The sequence below is a fragment of the Ananas comosus genome, linkage group 22 (genome assembly GCF_001540865.1).
Source record: "Ananas comosus cultivar F153 linkage group 22, ASM154086v1, whole genome shotgun sequence".
NCBI lineage: Eukaryota > Viridiplantae > Streptophyta > Magnoliopsida > Poales > Bromeliaceae > Ananas > Ananas comosus.
Window position 1 is genome coordinate 6843580 of NC_033642.1, and position 21284 is coordinate 6864863.

General features: G+C 35.3%; 2 protein-coding genes across 2 annotated transcripts; one reads left to right on the forward strand and one right to left on the reverse strand.

The window, feature by feature from the left end:
* On the forward strand, positions 1056-16786 carry LOC109727210 (oligopeptide transporter 7-like). Its single transcript, XM_020257212.1, has 7 exons — positions 1056-1332; positions 1832-2322; positions 5131-5228; positions 13048-13617; positions 13990-14245; positions 15318-15500; positions 16018-16786. The coding sequence occupies exons 1-7, from the start codon at positions 1269-1271 to the stop codon at positions 16633-16635; spliced, it is 2280 nt and encodes a 759-aa protein (XP_020112801.1). The 5' UTR covers positions 1056-1268; the 3' UTR covers positions 16636-16786.
* On the reverse strand, positions 13661-19876 carry LOC109727097 (pentatricopeptide repeat-containing protein At5g16420, mitochondrial). The gene is made up of 6 exons (XM_020256995.1): positions 19409-19876; positions 18103-19327; positions 16999-17926; positions 16383-16653; positions 16051-16291; positions 13661-13686 (listed from the first exon to the last, which is right to left on the reverse strand). The coding sequence occupies exons 1-3, from the start codon at positions 19752-19754 to the stop codon at positions 17905-17907; spliced, it is 1593 nt and encodes a 530-aa protein (XP_020112584.1). The 5' UTR covers positions 19755-19876; the 3' UTR covers positions 13661-13686; positions 16051-16291; positions 16383-16653; positions 16999-17904.

Here is a 21284-nt window from a genome sequence, read left to right on the forward strand (position 1 = left end):
ATACCAGTGGAATCAATAGATAATTATGAGAAGCACCAAATATAAGACTAATCAAAAGGTATTAGAAAATAAAAATAAATATTTCTTATATTGTAAAAAAGTTAAACTACCAAAATAAATATCTTGATATTGTATATTAGGAAAAAAATAAATTTTCTAACTTAGGACTAAGATCAATAGCATGTGAATTAGCAAAATAAAAGTTGAATTCTCTCATTTCAAAACAGTAATTTGTTAATTTTGAAAAAAAAAAAAAACCTATTCATATTATCAATCAAGCATCATGAGTCAATAGCCACAATTTTAAAAGTCTTTAGTTATATTTGAATATCATTTTTATGAATGAATATTTTAATATACAAAATAAAATTATATTGCTAAAGGGCTTGTCGTAATTTTTATTAAAAGTGGAAAGAAATATGCATTAGATGCAGAGCTCATTATCTTGTATCTTCTCTTATATATGGAGGTAAGTTTCTGAGATAATTTTTTTAAAAAAATAATAAATCAACCTGGTAGTTCAAAGCTAGTTGATCTAATTTGTCTAAATTTAAATTACATATTTAAATTTAAAATTAAAATTAAAATTTTGAATATAAATTCATATATTAAAAGTAAAATAAAAAATTTAAGTTCGAAATGAAAATTTAGGTTCAATTTAAAATCCAAAATTAATTTTTTTTAATTTCAATTCAAATTCAAACTTTAAATTAATATCTCGTAGTTTAAAATTTTCAAAATTTTGAATTTTAAATTTTTTTGATTAAAGTGAAAAATATGCAAAGTTTAGGAATAAAACTAAGTTGGCGTTGCTACGACAATTTCATTAATTTTAACACGTTTTACACGACCGGAACATAATTACAATGAAATAAAGATATTGAAAATTTAACTACGAACTAAAAAAAAAATATTGACGGCTAAAATAAAAAATAGTGAAAAGTTGGAACCAATGATACAATCAATCATGTGGGTCTCACAACACTAAAATAAGGAAAGGATTCCTTAACTACCACCAGACCATGTATTTTATTATAGAATAGATAGATAAATTATAGATAGTATTCTTCTTCTCCTTCTATCCCTCCTAACTACCACCAGACCAGATACCCCTCCATACAGAATCTCCAAATTGGTGGAAGAGAGAGAGAGAGAGAAGAAGAAGAAGAAGAAGAATAGAAACAAAACTTCGAGCAGGCCGTGGCAGAGGAGGAGGAGGAGGAGGAGGAGGAGAAGCTCTCCCAACTTGGCGCTCGTCCCCTCCATTAATGGCGCCATCTCCTCGAGACGAAGACGACGACCAAACGCACCACCAAATCACCACCCCGCTCCGTATGCCCCCTATATATATATATATATATATATATTGAAACAATCGTTTATTTCCAAAAGCTTAAGAGCAAATAAACATCCAATGAATTTCGAACTCAGAATCTCCCATTTGAATAGCATGTAAAACAATCATTTTTGTCGAAGGTAATTAGTGCTTTTGTTTTGGACTTTGAAATATATGAAAGAAGATTGTGGCTTTTTGCAGTTGTTAATTACGGACTTGGTACCATTCAAACTCAAAATTTTCTTCAATGATATCATTGTACGAAATAATCATCCTCTTCTTCTTTGTCGTCTTTGGACAAGGAGAGGCTCGCTTTCTCCTCCTACCAATTCCTTATATGAAATAATTATTTTTCCCCAACAATTTAAACGACATGAAATTATCGCTAAGAATCTTAAAAATCTAGGACTATATGAAACGGTCGTCTGTACGTATGAAAATTTAAGTTTCAGCTGTCAGAGAATGATGTTTTGATATCTCGAATTTTTCATGCAGTCCATTCCGATCCCGCCGCTCCCTCTTCCTCCTTCTCGACTCCTCCATGGCCGCCTGCTGATGGTGCGGAGGAGGAGAAGGAGAAGGAGAAGGAGGAAGAAGAGAACTCTCCGATCGAGCAGGTGGCGCTGACGGTGCCGATGTGGGTGCTGGGGACGGCGTCGTGCGCGGTGCTGTCGTTCCTGAACCAGTTCTTCTGGTACCGCAAGGAGCCGCTGTCGATCACGTCGGTGTCGGCGCAGATCGCGGTGGTGCCACTGGGCCACCTGATGGCGTCGGCGCTCCCCCGGCGCGCCTTCTTCCGGGGCACGCCCTGGGAGTTCTGCCTCAACCCGGGGCCCTTCAACGTCAAGGAGCACGTCCTCATCACCATCTTCGCCAACTCCGGCGCCGGCACCGTCTACGCCATCCACGTCATCACCGCCGTCAGGGTCTTCTACCGCCAGCACATCTCCTTCTTCGTCTCCCTCCTCGTCGTCCTCACCACCCAGGTCGGTTCCTTTGCTTCTTTTCCGGTTTTCTATCTATAGGTAATGCTAGCTGTACATCTAAAAATTAAGTATAAATTTTACATTTTTAAAAGTTTTTTTAAATTTTAAAATTAATGGGCGTAAAATTCACGCCTAACTCATATAAGAATGTGTAAGTAGCATTACGCTCCCAACATTTACTCTCGCTATTTATTATTGATTTCCTCGAAGCTGTTTTATTTCTGACATTATTAGTGCTTCACTTCTGTTTTTTATAGTATAATCATATGATAATATATATATATATATATATATATAGAGTTGAGCTAGAATACTATCAGTAGTAAACGAGCCGTTTTATTATCTATTTGTTTTCGATGATAGAGCTTCCAAATTGACAATCGGCTCCGTTAAATATGATCTAAACCATTTAATATATCTAGAAATCAAATTTCACGCACTTTCGATATTATTCTTTTATCAATCAAGTGAACAGAAAAATGAATGACTGAAAATAAATATTCTTTAAACAATGATGATAGGAGTCTTATAATCAAGATCAAGAGTATAGATCTTGTTTTAAATAGTTTAAAGAATTTTCTAACAAAAATTCAATTGATTTGGATATCTTTACGCCGTTAAACGAGAAAACACCTCTTATCAACCATTAAAATTACAAATTTTGAAACTCTTTGATTATTAGGCAAATGATGTCAAAAAGATTTGAAATTTGATTTCTAAACACTTCAAGTGGTATAGATCATGTTCAACGGAGCCGATCGTCAATTTGGAAGCTCTATCGTCGAAAACAAATAGATAGTAAAACGGCTCATTTACTACTGATAGTAGTATTCTAGCAAAACTATATATATATATATATATATATGCATTGTTGATTTATAATTTTTTTCTATATAAAAATTTGATCTGAAAAATAAGAATATAGTATGGATAAAGAAATAATGAATTCACAGTATACAAACGAGCTTATTATAAGCTAGTTATTATAAAGATGAATTATTAATCTAAGAGAAGGACTATTATGAAATACGGTTGGAAGTTTAGTGACCAAACTGAAATTTTATTAAGATAAATATATAATAGGGTATCTAATGTTGAAGTCACTAGTTTGAGGACAAAATGAAAATTGACTCAAAGTTGAGGGACCAATACTGAAATTTGCGCAATTGTGCAATGATTTGTGCTAGGCTCACCAACCAAAACAAGCTTAAATCCTAATTAAAATACTGCTGCTAACCGTATCTAGTACAATGGTTAAAAATTTGATGATTAGTATCTGAATTTCTAAATTAGAAATCTAAATAATTCATATTTTCAACTAAGTTTATTTTTAGAAATAAATAAGATAACTTGATACTTTTTTTCAAAATATTTTACTATAATTTCGAAAAAGATAAAATAGTATAATTATTTTAATCAAAAAAAATAAAATAGTATAATTTGAATTAAACAGTTGCAAAGGGGATGATGATTTCAAAACCTTGCGTTCTATATTCGACGGTACCACTCACAAGCACAAGATGAGTATTTAAATGTAAAGCTCATTAAAAGTAAGGGGGTAGGGGTGGCAATCCAGCTCGCCATTCGTGAGCCAACTCGTGTTCGGTATGAAATGAATTCGAGATCGAATCACTCGTTTAGTAAACGAGCCGAACACGAGCTGGGATCAGCTCGCTCATGTTCGGCTCAATAACAGCTCGAATACATATATTTTATATTTATATAATTTATATATTTTATATTTATATAATATAATAAATAATTATATATAATATATATATTTTTATTATTTAATTTTTAGCAGAATAAAAATATAAAAACGAGTTCAATTATAAAAATACTCATTTATATATAACGTTTCAACTATTAGATCAAAGTCTAATGGATAAAATTTTATAAATTTATTTTTTATATATATTCAATCTAATCCTTTTAACTTAATGTTCGTTGGTCAGCTCGTGAGCCAGCTCGATCTTGTTCGACTCGTTTATTTACGAGCCGGTGCCAGCTTGCTCGAACAAGGCTTGTTAACACCTATAGGGGTGTAGAGAACAAAAGGAAGGGTTTAATGAGATTTGAACACTAATAATACATAAAATAACTAATTATTTCATAGTATTGTTTAGTTCAAAAATAAGCTGTTCTTACTTACTTTTAATACGGGCACAACTTCTAGGATAAGTAAAAATATGCCCAACTGTGTGTTTGAATAAAAATTAAATTATTTTTAGGAATAAGAAATATTAACGTTTTGACTAATATATTGACTAAATAATTAATTAGCTAATTTATATTGATCAGCCAATTAATATTTTGACTAATATAATTAATTTCTTAACGAATTATCAAACTAATTAAATAATCTACTAACCAATTAAAATTTTAACTTATTTTTATAATTAATTAATTAATTAATTAATGCCTTTTTTATTATTTTACGCAATATTCTTAGCTAAAAAATTTAATAATTTATTATTTACTTTATATTTCAATGTCAATTAATTGGACAAAATAATTTTATTTTAAATTACAATTATTCTTATTCCCGTTATTCTAATATAATCATCCAAACACTATTATTTTTTATACCTAGAGACAATCAAGTTTTCATATAAACGTAAAATTTGTTTTACTCCTACTTATTTTTTAAGTTATAACTATTTCAAGAATAAACAAATTCTGTTTATTTCTGAACCAAACGATTATTAGAGAATAGTATTTTTAGTGTTCTATATACCGTAAATATGTCAAACCACGGGAGGCTTTTCGATATAATATATATTTTTTTTGTGCGCCTAAATTGTTCAGGTTTTAGGGTTTGGGTGGGCGGGGATTTTCCGGCGGTATCTGGTCGAGCCGGCGGCGATGTGGTGGCCGTACAATCTGGTCCAGGTATCCCTGTTCAGGTACCAATTCTTTTTTTTGATGCTAATTTATTTTCTTTCCGCAATTATTTTTGGCAATAATTATGAATTCTAATTTTGGGATCTCTTAGTTTGACGAAATAAATAGCTGTTACTCTAAAAAAAAGCTACTAAAAGTGATGATTTTATTTTACATACCCAATGTGGATATTGCAGAGATCGTGTATATTTTACCTTCTATTTTCATCAATTTTTAGAGATTTTCATCAACATATATGCGTATACGCATACTATTAATTAAAGAAAGATGGGCAGAAAAACTTTATCGCTTATGTAAACAGGCAACTGATCTTTCAATTTTAGCAACTAAATCTTCTAAGTTTTATAAAATAGTTCAATAAACCCATCTTTTTAATTAAAACTACTAATTATATAACCGTTTTGACCACATGCCTTTAATTTTTTTATTCTAACCTATTTTTCTACTATTGTACTTAATTCAGAAATGGGAGAAAAAAATAATATTTATTTAGTTTATATGTATAATATCCAATCAAAATGGTTGTATAATTTATAAGTTTGTTTGAGGAGAATAACCCATTAAATTATTTGATAAAGTTTTGAAGATTTAATAATAAAACTAAAAGTCCGGATGAGACTCCAGATAGTTCTATACATAAAATATAATAGGACTAAAACTCTTAATTCGGTTTAAGTATTTTGGATGGTGGTTAGGCTCAAGAGATTAAGAGAGTTAAGCGTACTAGGACGAGAGTAATTTTAGGATGGGTGACCCTCTGGAAAGTTGAGGCATCACAGCAGATTTAGAGAAGAGCTAAGATTCAGGGGTACGTATAACGTTATATAAATAAACAGTAATTAAAATTAAAAAGTATATAAAAACAAAAATGTCTCTGTACAATGTGTTAGAACAAATGTCGCAACGAAATCTGATTGTGATTTAAATCTAACTAAATATTATTATGAAAATAAATAAATACAAACTTACAGATAAATGCAAATCCAAATAAATATTTAATTGATCCGGAAGCGTGCGAGGCACTGCCCTAAGGCGTATTCCCGTCCTTACGTGCGGGATTAACCGGGAACAACACCCCAAGGTACGACCGGAATTTCTCCTCCTGCGAGCACGATCGTGAAGGAGGTTGACGAAGACTCTTTCAACACCCAGCGATTAACAGAAGAAAATTAACTTATGAAAAGGAAACTCAAAGTAAAAAATTCTATTCACTATTCTTCATGCATAAAATAATATATCACTCTCTACTGACCACAGTAGATGTATATATAAATATATGCATGAAGGTTGTAGAGTTGAACGTTGGGAATCCCAACGTTCACTTCCGCTTAATTAGTTTCAAGCAAAACGTCCGCCGATAATTAGTCCCGCACATGACGCGGACGGGCACGGAGCCGGACGTGCGCAACGTCCGCGCACATTCCGGACTAAATAAAAACACAATAAATATAATTATAAAAAAAAATATAGAAAAAATAAAATTAAAAGAAGTAATTAATAATTAAAATAAGATATAGGATTACGAATTTTATATGGGATTTTGAATTTTCATCAACACAATGTTCATTACAGTTCTATGAGCTGGTGATGTTGATCCTAACTTGATATCATTTGTGGGACCGCAGAGTCCTCATTAAAAATAGCAAAAGAAGTTAGTTTTTACTGCTTTTATAAATTATTAATTAATATATTTATATACAAAATAAGTTAAATTATTATTCTAGTGTGAAATATTATTAAATTCATCAATACATCAGTAAATAATTCTTTTAGCTTAATTATAAATTAAATCACTGTGAAAACTTTATCTCGACCGCGTCTCAAATATCTCAAATAATAAAAAAAAATTGAATTTGAATTTATATTTAAAGCTAAATTTAAAATTAAATTCAAAAGCGATATTTAAAGTTTGAAACTTACCAAAATTAAATTTAGTCATAATTATAAAAAAAAAAACCCGCATTTTATCCTATATCTGAAATACCCTTTTTAATCCAGCATAGCTGTTGACGTGGTTGTCCACGTGGCGCCATATCAGCCTAACTACTATTCCTTCATACTTTGCTCTTCTTAAAATTTTAAAAATATTTTCAAAAAAATATTACGTTAATGGAGAAGGCAAAATGACTAAACTATGCTTATTTCTTCTATAAGAAAAAATTATTTTTAATATATTTCTGTTATTTTGCAGAATATTTTCGATATAAATTATAAGAAATTGACGGAATAATGATAAAACCGTGATAGAGGGAGAGCGAAATTCAACAACTTGAAATGTTGAGGAAATAAAATATAAATTTTTAAAAAATAGGAAGGAAAAAAAAAAAAAAAGTAGATACTTATAATAAGGAGGTTTCTATAATTTAGCCATAATATTTTTTAATATGATATGTATGGATGTGATTAATTAGTTACTAATTCTGTATATAGTATAAAGCTAGCTTACATGCTATTGCTGCTTAATTAATTAAACCAAACTTTTTCCCTTCGCAAACCAATATTTTCCCACTATGTAATAAATACATTTGATAAGTGTTAATAGTAGTTTCAATTGCTATAAATGTAGTCACAATTTTAGGAACACCATTATTATCTAATTAAAATTTTCATTGTAGCCAGATCACAGTAATGGAACATGATCACCCCTGCTATAAAATTATATATTAATTATTTTTGTTAACAACAATGTAATGAATTAGATCAGAAATTGTATTGAAGCATAGTGAAATTAGATATAGAAAGCGATATATAGCTACTACGATAATTAGAAAAAAAAAATAATTAAGGCCCTGTTTGGATGTTGAAATCAATCAATCTTAATTAACTTATTTTAAAAAAATTGCATTTGAAGCATCACCCAATAAGTTACAAATAGCTACTAGTGAATTTAGCTAGATATGGAAAGCGATATATAGCTACTACAATAATCAGATACTACGATAATCAGAACCTGTTTGGATGTTGGAATCAGTTATTTTTAAATAACTTATTCAGCATAAAATTTTTCTTGTATGATTGAAAATAAAAAAAAAAAAGTAATTTTTACTCCTTAAAAGATCTTGTCATTCATAATTTGGTAGAATAATATATTTTACCTATAAGAGGACTTATCTTATTGTAAAAAATTGACTAGGAAGTAAAATATATATATATATATATATATATATATATATATATATATATATANTGTAATATTGAAGCGTCACTCAATAATACATAGCTACTATAATAATCATGGAAAAATTAAGTATCTAGCTTGAAATTTTACGTAACCTCTTAATTGCATAGAATTATTTGAAGTTTCATTTTCTTGTACAGTACCTTTTACATAATCTCACAACACACAATTGGAGAATAATATATATAATAATAGGTTGATTGAGAGGGAGGTTTAGGTCCTTTTTTTTTTTGGCACTTTCTTAGTTTCTCATTATTAGTTTGAACTACTAATTAATTTCTTGTTAATCCTGCAAATGCATTACATGTGCCCTATAATTTGACCTTATCATTTGAAAGAGTAATGCTTTAGATATTCCTTATGCGTCATTTCAGTGATAGTGCCAATATGAATTATGCGAAATATACCAACATATGAAAGACTTTTTATAGATCATTAAAACTCACCTATTTCAAAAAAATGATACTATCTATAATCTGAAAAGTCTGGTGCTCGAACCTTCTGCTATGAGAGATATATTGCTGAGAGTGCGAACTGTGAACTATAAATAAAAACTTTTCGAATAAAAACAAGGCATTCTGAACAGCAAAGAGTAATTTAGGTAGGAAAACTTTTTAAGTCCCGCACATTTGTCATTATAAGGATTTTAATTATTAAAAATTTGACCACCAATTGCACATCACTATGAAGGAATCTCCTAGCTAGCATGCCCGTTCAAATTAACATGGAAGTTATTATGTAAGCTAAATAGAAGTCAACTCACCTTAATTGCACTACCCAACTCCTCAAATTTTAAAGGGGACTCTGGGTTTAGTTGCATGTGCATTCTCCGGGTTCATTAATTAAAAAAACATGGTGGGGAGAGGTCGTGCTCTATATAAGTTAATAGCACCTTCATTGCTGCAGTAGTACTACCTCAAGGGGTGGCTTAGAAAAGTTCCATAGGGTGGCGTTTGGTTCGGGGTTAAAGGGGATAAGCACGTCCCCCCACCCGCTCCGCGAACATAAATTTTGGGGGTGGGGTTAACTAATCCCATCCCAATAACCATTTGGGGTGGGGTTAACTAAACCTTGAATAGGAATGAAATTAGTTAATTCCATCCCTATTTAATTTTAAAATAAAAATTTTAAATTTTAAATTTTAAATTTTAAAATAAGATATTGTAGTATAAATTTTAAAATTAATATTTATTTTTTAAATTTTAAAATTTAAAATTATTATTTTTAATTATTTAAATTTTAAATTTGATATTTTATATTTGTAACTTAAATTTTTTAATTTGAGATTTAAAAATATAGATTTTAATTTTGAATTTTAAAATTTAAAATTTAAATTGTTATTTTTAATTATTTAAATTTTAAATTTAAATTCAACTATAATAATTAGGGCAATATCATTTTTTTTTATTTATAATAACTCACTATTCTTCTTATTCCATCTTATCTATCGAAACGCCATTTTTTTTAATCCCGGTAGCAACTCAATTATCATCCAAACGTAAAATTAGTCTATTGAATAAAACTTTAGTATAAAGCTCTCAAATAATATCTTATTAGAGTGTTCTCGATCTACTGTCACTTATTAATTTTATATTTATCTAATAATTTATTAGATGTTCTTAATAAGATTAAAAAAATTTGAAACACTGGAAAAGGATTATAATTTTTAGCACTGCATTGTTGCAGAGCTCTACATAAGTTTTTTTTTTTTTTTTCTCATTTACATGATAATCTTACATTGAGACTACACACTATTTTGGTATCATCTTTCACATAGAACAATTGGTAGATATCCTTTTCTTTCAGATTTGATTCTGCATTAAAGTGGGATTTGTGCATGTGCTTTGCATATTATGTTATCTCATTAAAACAAAAAAAATTCAATCCGTCAAACCGCTAGAAATCATACCAAGCATCCTTTACAAATGAATAATGTATGAAATAAGACTGACAATTAATAACATTAGTGATAAAGAGTTTGATGGTTGGTATTCAATGTCTCAAATTCGAAATAGAGTTATTTTATTTTCAGCTAATGTTTGTATGTTAAAAAAAATAAAGAAAGTGAACAGTATATTATCTTTCTTTTAAAAATAATGTGACTTTTAAAGAGTTGAGCTAGAATACTCTCAAAAGTATCAAGGGGTTGGTGCTTTTGAGTTTTTAGCCATTAGATGAAAAGATGTAGGGTTGAGATAATGGTGGTAGGTGGTGGTCGGTGGAATAGTGTTTGATCCAAAAGTTATTAGTAATCAAGGAGTAGATCCAAGGGTTAGAAACTCAAAAGCACCAAAGGATTGTTTCTTTTGAGAGTATTCTAGCTCAATTCACTTTTAAATATTCACCGCTCCCAGGATAGTAATAAAAAAAAGGCATAAAGATCCCCTCAAATTATAGGACTTCCAGAAATAGACCTTACTATTTTCCTCTTGATTAAATCCTTCTTAAACTTTTAATTTTTCATTTCGGTTTCTATACTTAGCTAACTTAAAGATTTTATTAAATTTAATAAGAGCAATACTATCCATACACTCTAAGAAATGCATATCATATACCACATCAATCTAATAGGTGAGATTCATTATTTGTCAAATAATGTGATTAGTGAAATAATCTCATTCATTAGATGGCTGGGTGTAGGGAGGGGTCTAAAGACGGCCTGCGGCCCGCCTAGCCCGGCACTAGGGTAGGCCGGGTCGAGGCACGGCATGAGTACTATAGCACTTGTGCCAGGCCGGCCCGGCCAGATGAACCGGATCGTGTTCGGCCTCGCCCTCGTGGCCCGGTGGCCCGGCATGAAACTGGCCTGTGCCTTGCCAGGCCTGAGGGAAGGCCCGGCCCGGCACTACACAGCCCGTGTCTACCGAGCCGACAAGGCCCGGCCACTCGGAGTTGGGTCGTACCCAACTCCCAAGACCTCCCAACATCGAATGCTTTGGGAGTTGGGATGTGCAGCCTTGTGGCTCTCCCAGGGAGGAATTCTACACGGTCACACTTACACCACATCATTAATAACAAACTAATCACATTTCTTCTTTTCAAACAGATGTACAATAAAAAATATTTTTTTATAATAATGATGGGACATATATCTATATCTATATCTATATCTATATCTATCTATACTATATATAAAAGCGTATAGGAATTCCGACAATAACAGACGGAATCCAAAAAGGAACAAAAGAATATTACCTGCGAATGGTTATGATTAATTTGTTAAAAATATCTCAAATAAAAACAAATGGTTATGATTAATCTATTAAATATAAAATAATATTTACTACGATTGGTTATGATTAATTTATTAAAATATCTCAAATCAAAATGAACGGTTATAATCAATCTATTAAATCTCTACTATATATAAAAGTCTATTATCTACAAATACTTATGATCAATTTGTTAAAAAAAAATCTCATGCGAATGGTTATAATTAATTTGTTAAAAATATCTCAAATAAAAATAAACGGTTATGATTAATCTATTAAATATAAAATAATATTTACTACGAATGGTTATGAATATTGTAAATATTTTCTAATATTTAAAAAAAAATATTTGATTAGTTTGTTACGCCACATCACCAAAATACCCGTTTGCATTCTAGAATTTTTCCTCACAGGGGCGGGCCTGCTTGGGAGATGGGCATTTTGATCCCTTTTGGACCAAATACCCTCCGTAAAAGTCAAAGATTTGACTGTTTGGATATTTTGGTCCAAAAAATATTAAAATTTTTTACATAATTTTAAAATTTTAATATTTTTATAAATGTATTTTAAAATTTGAAAATTTCTCCACTCATATATTGTTTTTTTAAAAATAATATTTTATTTTTATTTTCTTAAAATTTTAATTTTTAAAAATAAAATTAATAAATAAAAAAGGGCCGGCTTGAAGCCCAACCGGGCCTGGCACGTGCAATCCAGACCCGGGGGTGTGCTTCACTAGGGGTCCAAGAACTTTGGCCCGGCATGACACAGCCTGACTTTGGGAATGGGCCGTGCCGGGGTGGCCTCCGGCACGTTTCCCACCCGGCTAAATGTAGGCCATGCCGACCCTACACGGTCCACATTACACCTCTAGGTGTAGAGGTGGCAATACAGCTCACATATCACGAGCGAGCTCGTGTTCGGTCGAGATGAACTCGAGATCGAATTGTTCATTTAGTACATAAGCCGAACACGAGCCGGAGTCAGCTCACTTATATTCGGCTCAATAAAAATATATATATAGAGAGAGAGAGAGAGAGAGAGAGAGAGAATGAAGCAAACGCCAGTGAGTCTTTGTGAAACATAATTATAGCTATATGCGACTATTTACAACTCTAATGCCCTAAAAACTTCCACCACACGATATAATCATTGAGGGGTTCAAGAAAAATATCAGAAGAAAAGTGGAAATGCCATTCAAGCATGGAGTGAAAGAACTAACACTTTGTTCTAAACAATTCAACAATGGTTTTGAACCTCGAAAATAAAAGGTATATTTGGTAAGACACTGCTGTAATACATTTAGCACTGAGAATCTAATTTAACCTTGGCCGAATGATTTATACTTCTATAACAATCAAAATTTGGTAAATACTCACACGAATCGCAGCAACAATAGCTAACTCATCAGCTTTGCATCATTGTCCACAGGGCACTCCATGAGAAAGAAGAGCGGCCAAAAGGCAGCCTGACTCGCAACCAGTTCTTCATGGTGGCCTTCATCTGCAGCTTCGCCTACTACGTGTTCCCTGGCTACTTATTCCAGATGCTCACCTCCCTCTCTTGGATCTGTTGGATCTTTCCCCAGTCCGTCCTAGCCCAACAACTTGGCTCGGGGCTACGCGGGCTCGGGATTGGCGCGATCGGACTCGACTGGTCCACCATCTCCTCCTACCTAGGCAGCCCACTCGCCAGCCCATGGTTTGCCACTGCTAATATAGCAGTCGGGTTCGTATTCATAATGTACGTCATTACCCCCATTGCATACTGGCTCAACGTTTACAAAGCGAAGACTTTTCCCATCTTCTCCGACGGTCTTTTTACTTCCGCCGGACAGAAGTACAATATCTCAAGCATTATAGACTCCGATTTCCACCTGGATGTAAAGGCTTACGAGAAGAACGGACCTCTCTATTTGAGCACCTTCTTTGCGATGACTTATGGTGTCGGGTTCGCCTCGCTAACGGCAACTATTAGCCATGTCCTCCTCTTCCACGGAAGGTAATTGTTGGTAGACGTTGGTGCTTATTTTCATCTTGTTTTCGAATGGGTTGACTTGCGTCCACCTACCTGCAAAGTTTTTTTTATTTCTGTTTACATCTTTGTGATAGCAGCCTGTAGAGAAGCTCAAATATAACAGAATATAATAATAGTTGGAAACATGCGGTAGCATTAGAACAGACTGTTATAAGAGTCAATTTATTGCAACGGAAATCTAGCAGTGAAGCAATCAACATTTCAGTCACTATTTGCTTCTCTGGCAATTTGTAAAGCAACAAAAACATAAATGACTAGTGATAATAAAAATTGATTTCTCAATTAGAACAACAAATGTAAGGGACATTAAATGTATAGCTAATGTGGACTGTGCAGAGAAATATGGCAACTGAGCAAGTCGGCATTTCAAGAAAAGAAGATGGATGTGCATACAAGGCTCATGAGCAGATATAAGCAGGTTCCAGAGTGGTGGTTCATATGTATCCTTATAGTCAACATAGCAGTCACCATCTTCGCGTGCGAGTACTATGTCGACCAACTACAGTTGCCATGGTGGGGCGTATTGCTTGCCTGTGCACTAGCCATTTTCTTTACTCTCCCCATTGGAATCATCACAGCAACCACCAACCAGGTACTGTCATACTGATCTAGTTATAATAGTACATACAATCCAGAAAATCCAGGTTTATATGCAGCCAACCGACAAAGCACCTGTTTTGGATGCTAAAACCCTCATATCTCTAGTTTTCTTAGGGCCTGTTCAGATGTCGGAACTAGTTATCTAGTGATAATTCATGCGCAACAAGGATTTTCTTTTGTGATTGCAACCTAAAGAGTTTTTTTTAGTCCCTTGTAAGGTCCGGACAGTTATGACTTCGTAGAATAGGGCATTCCACCTACAAAGCGGCCTATCTTAATCCAAGAAAATGACTTAGAGAAAAAAAAAAAAGAAAAAAAAGAAAAAAAAACCAAATATAATGTACCATTGCAGCCATGTAATATACTCATCTACTGATCATTCGAGGTCCCTTGAGTAAGCAAAAAAGATATGACAAACAAGATGCTCAAAGCATGACAACTTGTTCAGCATATTTCTTGTGTGAACTAAACAGGCATGCGGCGATTTGTAGATGGGGAGTATGAAACGATGTCCAAAACCGCATAATATATGAGCTGTAAGTCATTTTCATAGGAATATGATAAATCAATTTCATGGAATTCACCATCCTGAAAAGTCATGATCATGAGAATCTTGCGACAGGCTAAAATATTCTTAGATTACAATCACAAAGGAAATTCCTCCGATATCACAACAGTTATCTCTAGATAACATGATATGACATCAAGATAGGCCCATAATAACTAATTTTCAATTGGTCTTTCAAAAGTATGAAAAGATGGCTATAAGGCAACAAGGAATAAACAACTTCCCTGTTAACATATATGACGAATCACCGCAATGGTGAAATGCAGTAGAATTAAAAAAAAAAAAAAAAAATCTGATCATTGCAATCTTACAGTAGACTAAAATCAAACCTTATATTATAATAACCAAAAAAAACTATCGAACACCAGTTATCACCATATAAGTGTGTGACATCCAAACCGGCTCTTAATCTCTTTCATTCAATTATTCACTCATGATAGTCAACAAAGATCAACCGTATAATAGCCGTTTGAATCTCTTTCATTGAATGAAACAGACTCCTGGCTTAAACATCATCACGGAATACATTATGGGTTATCTGTACCCAGGACGCCCTGTTGCAAACATGTGCTTCAAAGTATATGGGTACATTAGCATGCAACAGGCATTGACATTTTTGCAAGACTTCAAGCTGGGGCACTACATGAAGATCCCACCAAGAACTATGTTCATGGCTCAGGTCAGTTCCCTTACTCGTCAGTAGCTAATGTTTCCTCGAGATAGTTTCAACTTATAAAGAACTAATTATCTATGCTAGAACATGTTATCATTTGTTAGTCCATATTCTTCACCTTTTGACGTCTAAAGTAAACATATGACTAAGCACCAAACTTATTTAAAGATGCGGAGCCAGTGACCTATGATCATAACCTGCGACTATATTCTTCACTGTAACCTGTGACCTAATCCTATTAACAAATTGAAATTTTGCCCTGTATTAAATATTAATCAAGATAACTAGAAGCAGTTATGCATCAGAATATTCAATCAACAAGGGTAATTACTCCCGGAATATTCTGGTATCCCATGTAACAAGCACACAGAAGTGTAGAGATAATGATGAGGCTTTGCAGCCATGCCTACCTTCTTCTCATACAGAAACTGAATTCATGTACTTGCCTATCACTCTTAAATTAGCATATAGTGCAATAAAGGTTCTGATCAACTACCACTAACTCAAAAATGAAAAATGGCAGGTGGTGGGAACCCTGATTGCAGCATTTGTGTACCTTGGAACAGCTTGGTGGCTCATGGAGACAATCCCCAACATCTGCAACACCGAGCTCCTCCAATCTGACAGCCCATGGACATGCCCTGGCGACCATGTGTTCTACGATGCCTCGGTCATATGGGGCCTCATAAGCCCCCGCAGGATCTTTGGCGACCTAGGCAGCTACTCAGCCGTCAACTGGTTCTTCCTTGCAGGGGCCATCGCCCCTCTCCTTGTCTGGTTCGCCCACAAAGCCTTCCCTGGTCAGGAGTGGATACAATTGATCAACATGCCCGTGATGATTGGTGCTACAGGCCAGATGCCCCCAGCTACCGCTGTCAACTATACTACCTGGATATTAGTGGGCTTCCTTTCAGGCTATGTTGTTTATAAATACCGGCGAGATTGGTGGCAACGACATAATTATGTACTTTCTGGCGCTTTAGATGCGGGGTTGGCGTTCATGGCAGTGTTGCTTTATCTTTGCTTGGGTTTGGAGAATATTAGTCTCAAATGGTGGGGCAATGACTTGGATGGGTGTCCTCTGGCTTCTTGCCCCACCGAAAAGGGCATTGTTGTAGAGGGATGTCCCCTTTCGTGGTGATGCTGAACTGCCATGCGCCTGAAGAGTACTAGCAGAATAGAGTAATCATTTGTTTGTAGAAATGCAGAACAGAATGAAAGTATGTTAGCAATTGTTTGAAATTTCTTAAGAAACGGGAAATCTATATTTGGTTTTCTACCTGGTTTTAAAATTGGGAGCAATTTATTAATATAGAGCCCGTATTAGATAGTTTTGGATCTATTTCATGAAGTAATTTGCTAGTCCTAATAAAACAGGAATCTAGACAGATTAAGACAGTCAGCCAGCAACCTAACCAAGTATAGTGAAACCAAAATCCAGCACTAAACAATAATAGAGTTACAAATTATATTTTCTTTTAATCTCTTAAGTATAACAAAGCACCTTCAGACATATTCGTAAAAACTTCTCAGCGATAATAACTTCCTGCCTTGATTTCTCCACAAAAGCTATACCCTGAAGATAAAACACCTAAAACAAGAACAGTCAAGACTACAGTTCCTGATTATTTCCGAAATCTTCCGCTTTCCTTCTCTTTTTTTTCTTAATACATAGATGTCCACAACATTTAAATCATGAAGCTCTCCTCATGGTCCAGCTCCACTTAGGTGGTTCAATGGAGCTTTAGGAGATGGAAAGAGAGATCATCTTTACAAATGAGAAAGTAAAGAATGGCACCAAAGGCTAAGCTTCCAAACTTTCCCTCTAGAGATAAATTTAAAAGATTATGTTTTAGAGAACCTATAAAAGGCCACTTCTGCCCAAAATCTTCAATTCACACACACACACACACACACACACACACACACACACATATATATCCACTTAAACAATTGGAAAAATTTAAAGATTATCTTGCCTACATTATTTTTACAAATGCTACATGATTGCTGCATTATTTTATTACATCCTCAGAAGTAACTGTTACTGATGCTAATAAATAAGGCTTTACAAATCAATTCTATATTATTATTAATATGTTACATCATTGAGAGAATCCAGTGAAATGATCCTCAGCACTTTAGAATCTCAAGGTTTCACTACTAGAGGACAGAAAACATATGAATACACAATATTTCAAGATGCTGAGCTCGAAATCACCTGGTCAATTGATTCTCATGAAGTAGGTAGGCAGCAGTTCATCTGTGTTTAAAGAAGTGGTGAGTCCGATGAAGTTAGCTGGGACCTAAAATCAGCACGCATGTGTTCAATGTAATTGCTGGTATATCCATTCTCGTCTTCATCACAATCAAAAGTCGTAAAATTAATTTGTGGGAACTTGATGCTATCTCATTGGCACAATCTTCGGCCGCTTTCCACATGTAATAGAAAAAAAAAAAAGGAAAACTCTCAAATTGCAGTAGCTCTATACCTTTTGCACCAACAAATAGTCAGAATGAGAATAAGAAGCTTCAGCTCTACATATAATGTGCCAAGCCGCCAAAAGAATATGAAGCGCCAGTTCCAAAAAATTGTTTGTATAGTTACATCTGTAATACGGCATCAAGACGTTCATTCCAAGCATCATTTCCAGTGACCGACTTCCTAATAAAAACCTCCCAACAATCCCCATCGAAGAAACTCCCTCTACTCGAAGCCGCAGCTTGAACAAGTTTATCAACCTCCTCTTCGTTGCCCGATTTATAGATTCCATCAACTAACACTTCATAAGTGAACTTATTTGGCGCACACGCGCTATCCAACATCTCCTCCAAGATCCGAACCCCTTCTTTCGCCTTCCCCACCTTACAGAACCCTTTGATCAGCACATTATACGTGAAGGCGTTCGGCGCGCACTTCCTCTCCACCATATCGTCCCACAGCCTCCCCGCCTCTTGCAACTCCCCGTTCTCACACATACCCGATATGAGCGTGTTGTACGTCAACAGACTCGGAATAAACCCCCTCTCAAATTCATCGAACAGCTTCCGAGCGTCCCAAACCTTGCCCTTCTTGCAAAGCCAGTAAATTAGCGTGCTCGTGACGGAGTTATCGGGCATGACATTCTTCTTTAAAAGCTTCTTCCAAATCTCGCACGCATTCTCCGGCTTTCCGTCCTCGCACAACGCGTCAATCACCTTACAACAAAGCGGCGAGCCAGGTACATAATTCGCGTCCAGCATGTCTCTCATCAAATTGAGGGCTTCCCCGGATTTCCGCTCTTTACAGAAGGCTTCGATCACGACCGAGTAGGTGACGTCGTTCGGCCGGACTCCGGAATCCTCCATCTCGTCCATGGTCCGGACCGCGTCCTGCAGGCGGCCGCGGTGGCAGTAGCCGTCGATGAGGATGGTGTAGGCGGTGACGTCGGGGGCGCAGCCTTGGCGGACGATGTCGTCGACGAGAGCGCGCGCGGCGGCGAGGTCGCCGCGGGAGCAGTGGTAGGAGAGGACGGTGGTGTAGGAGACGACGTTGGGGGAGGAGTTGCGGGAGGAGGCGTCGGCGGCGGGGGCGGAGCGGGAGGTCGCCGAGCGAGAGGAGGCTTGGAGGGCGATGTTGCAGGTGCAGACGTTGGGGCGGATGGCGAAGCGGGGGAGCGGCGAGAAGAGGCGGCGCGAGGCGGGGCGCGCGGCTGACGGGAGGAGGGCGTTGAGGAGGCCGTTGAGGGAGCGGGCGGAGGGGCGGGCGCGCCGAAGGAGGGGAGGGAGAGAAGAGGCGAGGGCGCGGCGGGCGGGAGGCGCCGGCGAGGGCGCGATGAGGTGGACGAAGCGTCCTCGCCGCAGCGGAGAGGGTTAGGGTTGGAGGGGGAGGGGAGGGAGGTGGGCGGCGGAGGAGGAGAGAGGAGGGGGGAGTAGGCGGGGGAGGGAGGAGGGGGACTGGGCGAGGCGGAGGAGGAGGGAGTGGTAGACCGGGTAGGTGGGGACGAAGCCCGGGACGAAGCGGAGGGCGTGGTTGAAGGCGCGGAGGGCGGAGAGGGGGTCGGGCTGGCGGCGGATGAGGAGGGCGAGGCGGCGAGGGGAGAGAGGGGAGGGCGGCCAGGGCTGGACGGGAGGGGTGACGGTGTAGGAGGCCAGCAGCTCGGAGGAGGACCGGACGGACGCCAGGTGGGAGAGGTCCACGATGGGCTTCGACAGGTGGGAGAGCTCCACCACCGTCGACAGCAGCCGGCGGAGGCCCAGGCGGGGGACGAGGGATGTCATCACGACCGCGGTGGGATGGCGGACAGGTCGACTTCCGTTCCACGACTGAAGACGTTTTGGTTTGGGCTTGGTTCTCCGCCGTCAGCATCGCTGCTCTGATTTTACGTTCGAGCAATACCACCCTTCAAGTCCAAAATTTGGGCTAAATTATAAAAAAAAAAATCTCTTTAAATACGAATTTTTGTTATAAATAATCCTATCGTTTTTTATAATTGTACAAATAATTTTTGTAAAAAAATAATTATAAAAATAGACCTCTAAATACGGTAAATGATTCGCCACATTCATAACTCCTCATTAGAAATAGAAAAAGAATAAAAATGGTAAACCATTCACCGCTTTTACCATCTTAGAAATATAAAAAGAAGTAAGAAAACGAAAGAAAGCGGTGAATGATTCACCGCTTTTATAGGATCATATTTATAAATAAAAATTTAACAGCTCTATTTTTAGAATAAAATTTTAGGAGAAGACTATTGGATTAAAAAACTCTTTAAATACTCATATTTTTATTTTTTTCTAATTTTTAAAATTTTATATTTTACTCCAATTCAATTTTATCTGATAGCGTTAGATAGATCTCAATACTAAACTAAACCTAAGAAATAATAAAAGATACAAGCATATAAGGCTCGTTTTGACGTCAAAATACAGTTTTATGTTATAAAAATTAATATTTTAGCATTTAATTTTATAACATAAATATACAATTATGATTTATTTTTATCCAAAAGTACAACTTTTCCCATCAAGAAGACTCTTCTACATTGGTCGCATGCATTTTTTTTTATTTATTGGCCAATTGACTAATGTTAATGTTATTACTTTAAAATTGATAAAATATAAATCTTGGTGGCTAATTAAAAAAATATGAAAGTTTGAATGGTGAATATAAAATTTTAAAAGTTTAGATGGTTATCTGTAAACGGACAAAAGTTCAGAGGATTGTGGACCTCTGGTGCATATAACTCTTGGAAAAATTGAAATAAATCATTTTGAATTTTGAATTCTTTTATGCAAAGAAAGAGGAATTGTATTGAATTTCATTTTATAATTTTTTTTTATTACGTATTCTTAATCGTATTGTATCATAATTTTGTTTATTTATTAATAAGAATTTACAGACTTATATGATTATGAATTGAGAAATCTTAAACACCCTCTGAGCTCTCTTTACATGTTAGAAGCTTGCCCTCACCCTTTATCGCTTTAAAGAAAGTTGTTGTCTTCTCTGTATAAATTTTGAGGTTGCATTCAGAGTTGTAGGAAGAAATCCAATCAAGTAATCTAATACACGATCTGGTGATATCTATAGAAATAAATAATTGGAGGTTGTTTAATTTATAAACAATTTTGATTTGTGAAAGATATATATGGCTTCGATAAAATCCTATATTTGTTGGTTGAGTATTTATTGGATAGAGAAATAGTGGTTTTGTCACAAATTTTTTTGCTCCAATATACTAAGATGCACTAAATAAATAGAAATCTTATAATATGTATGCTCGTATATTTCTTTCTCAATAGATT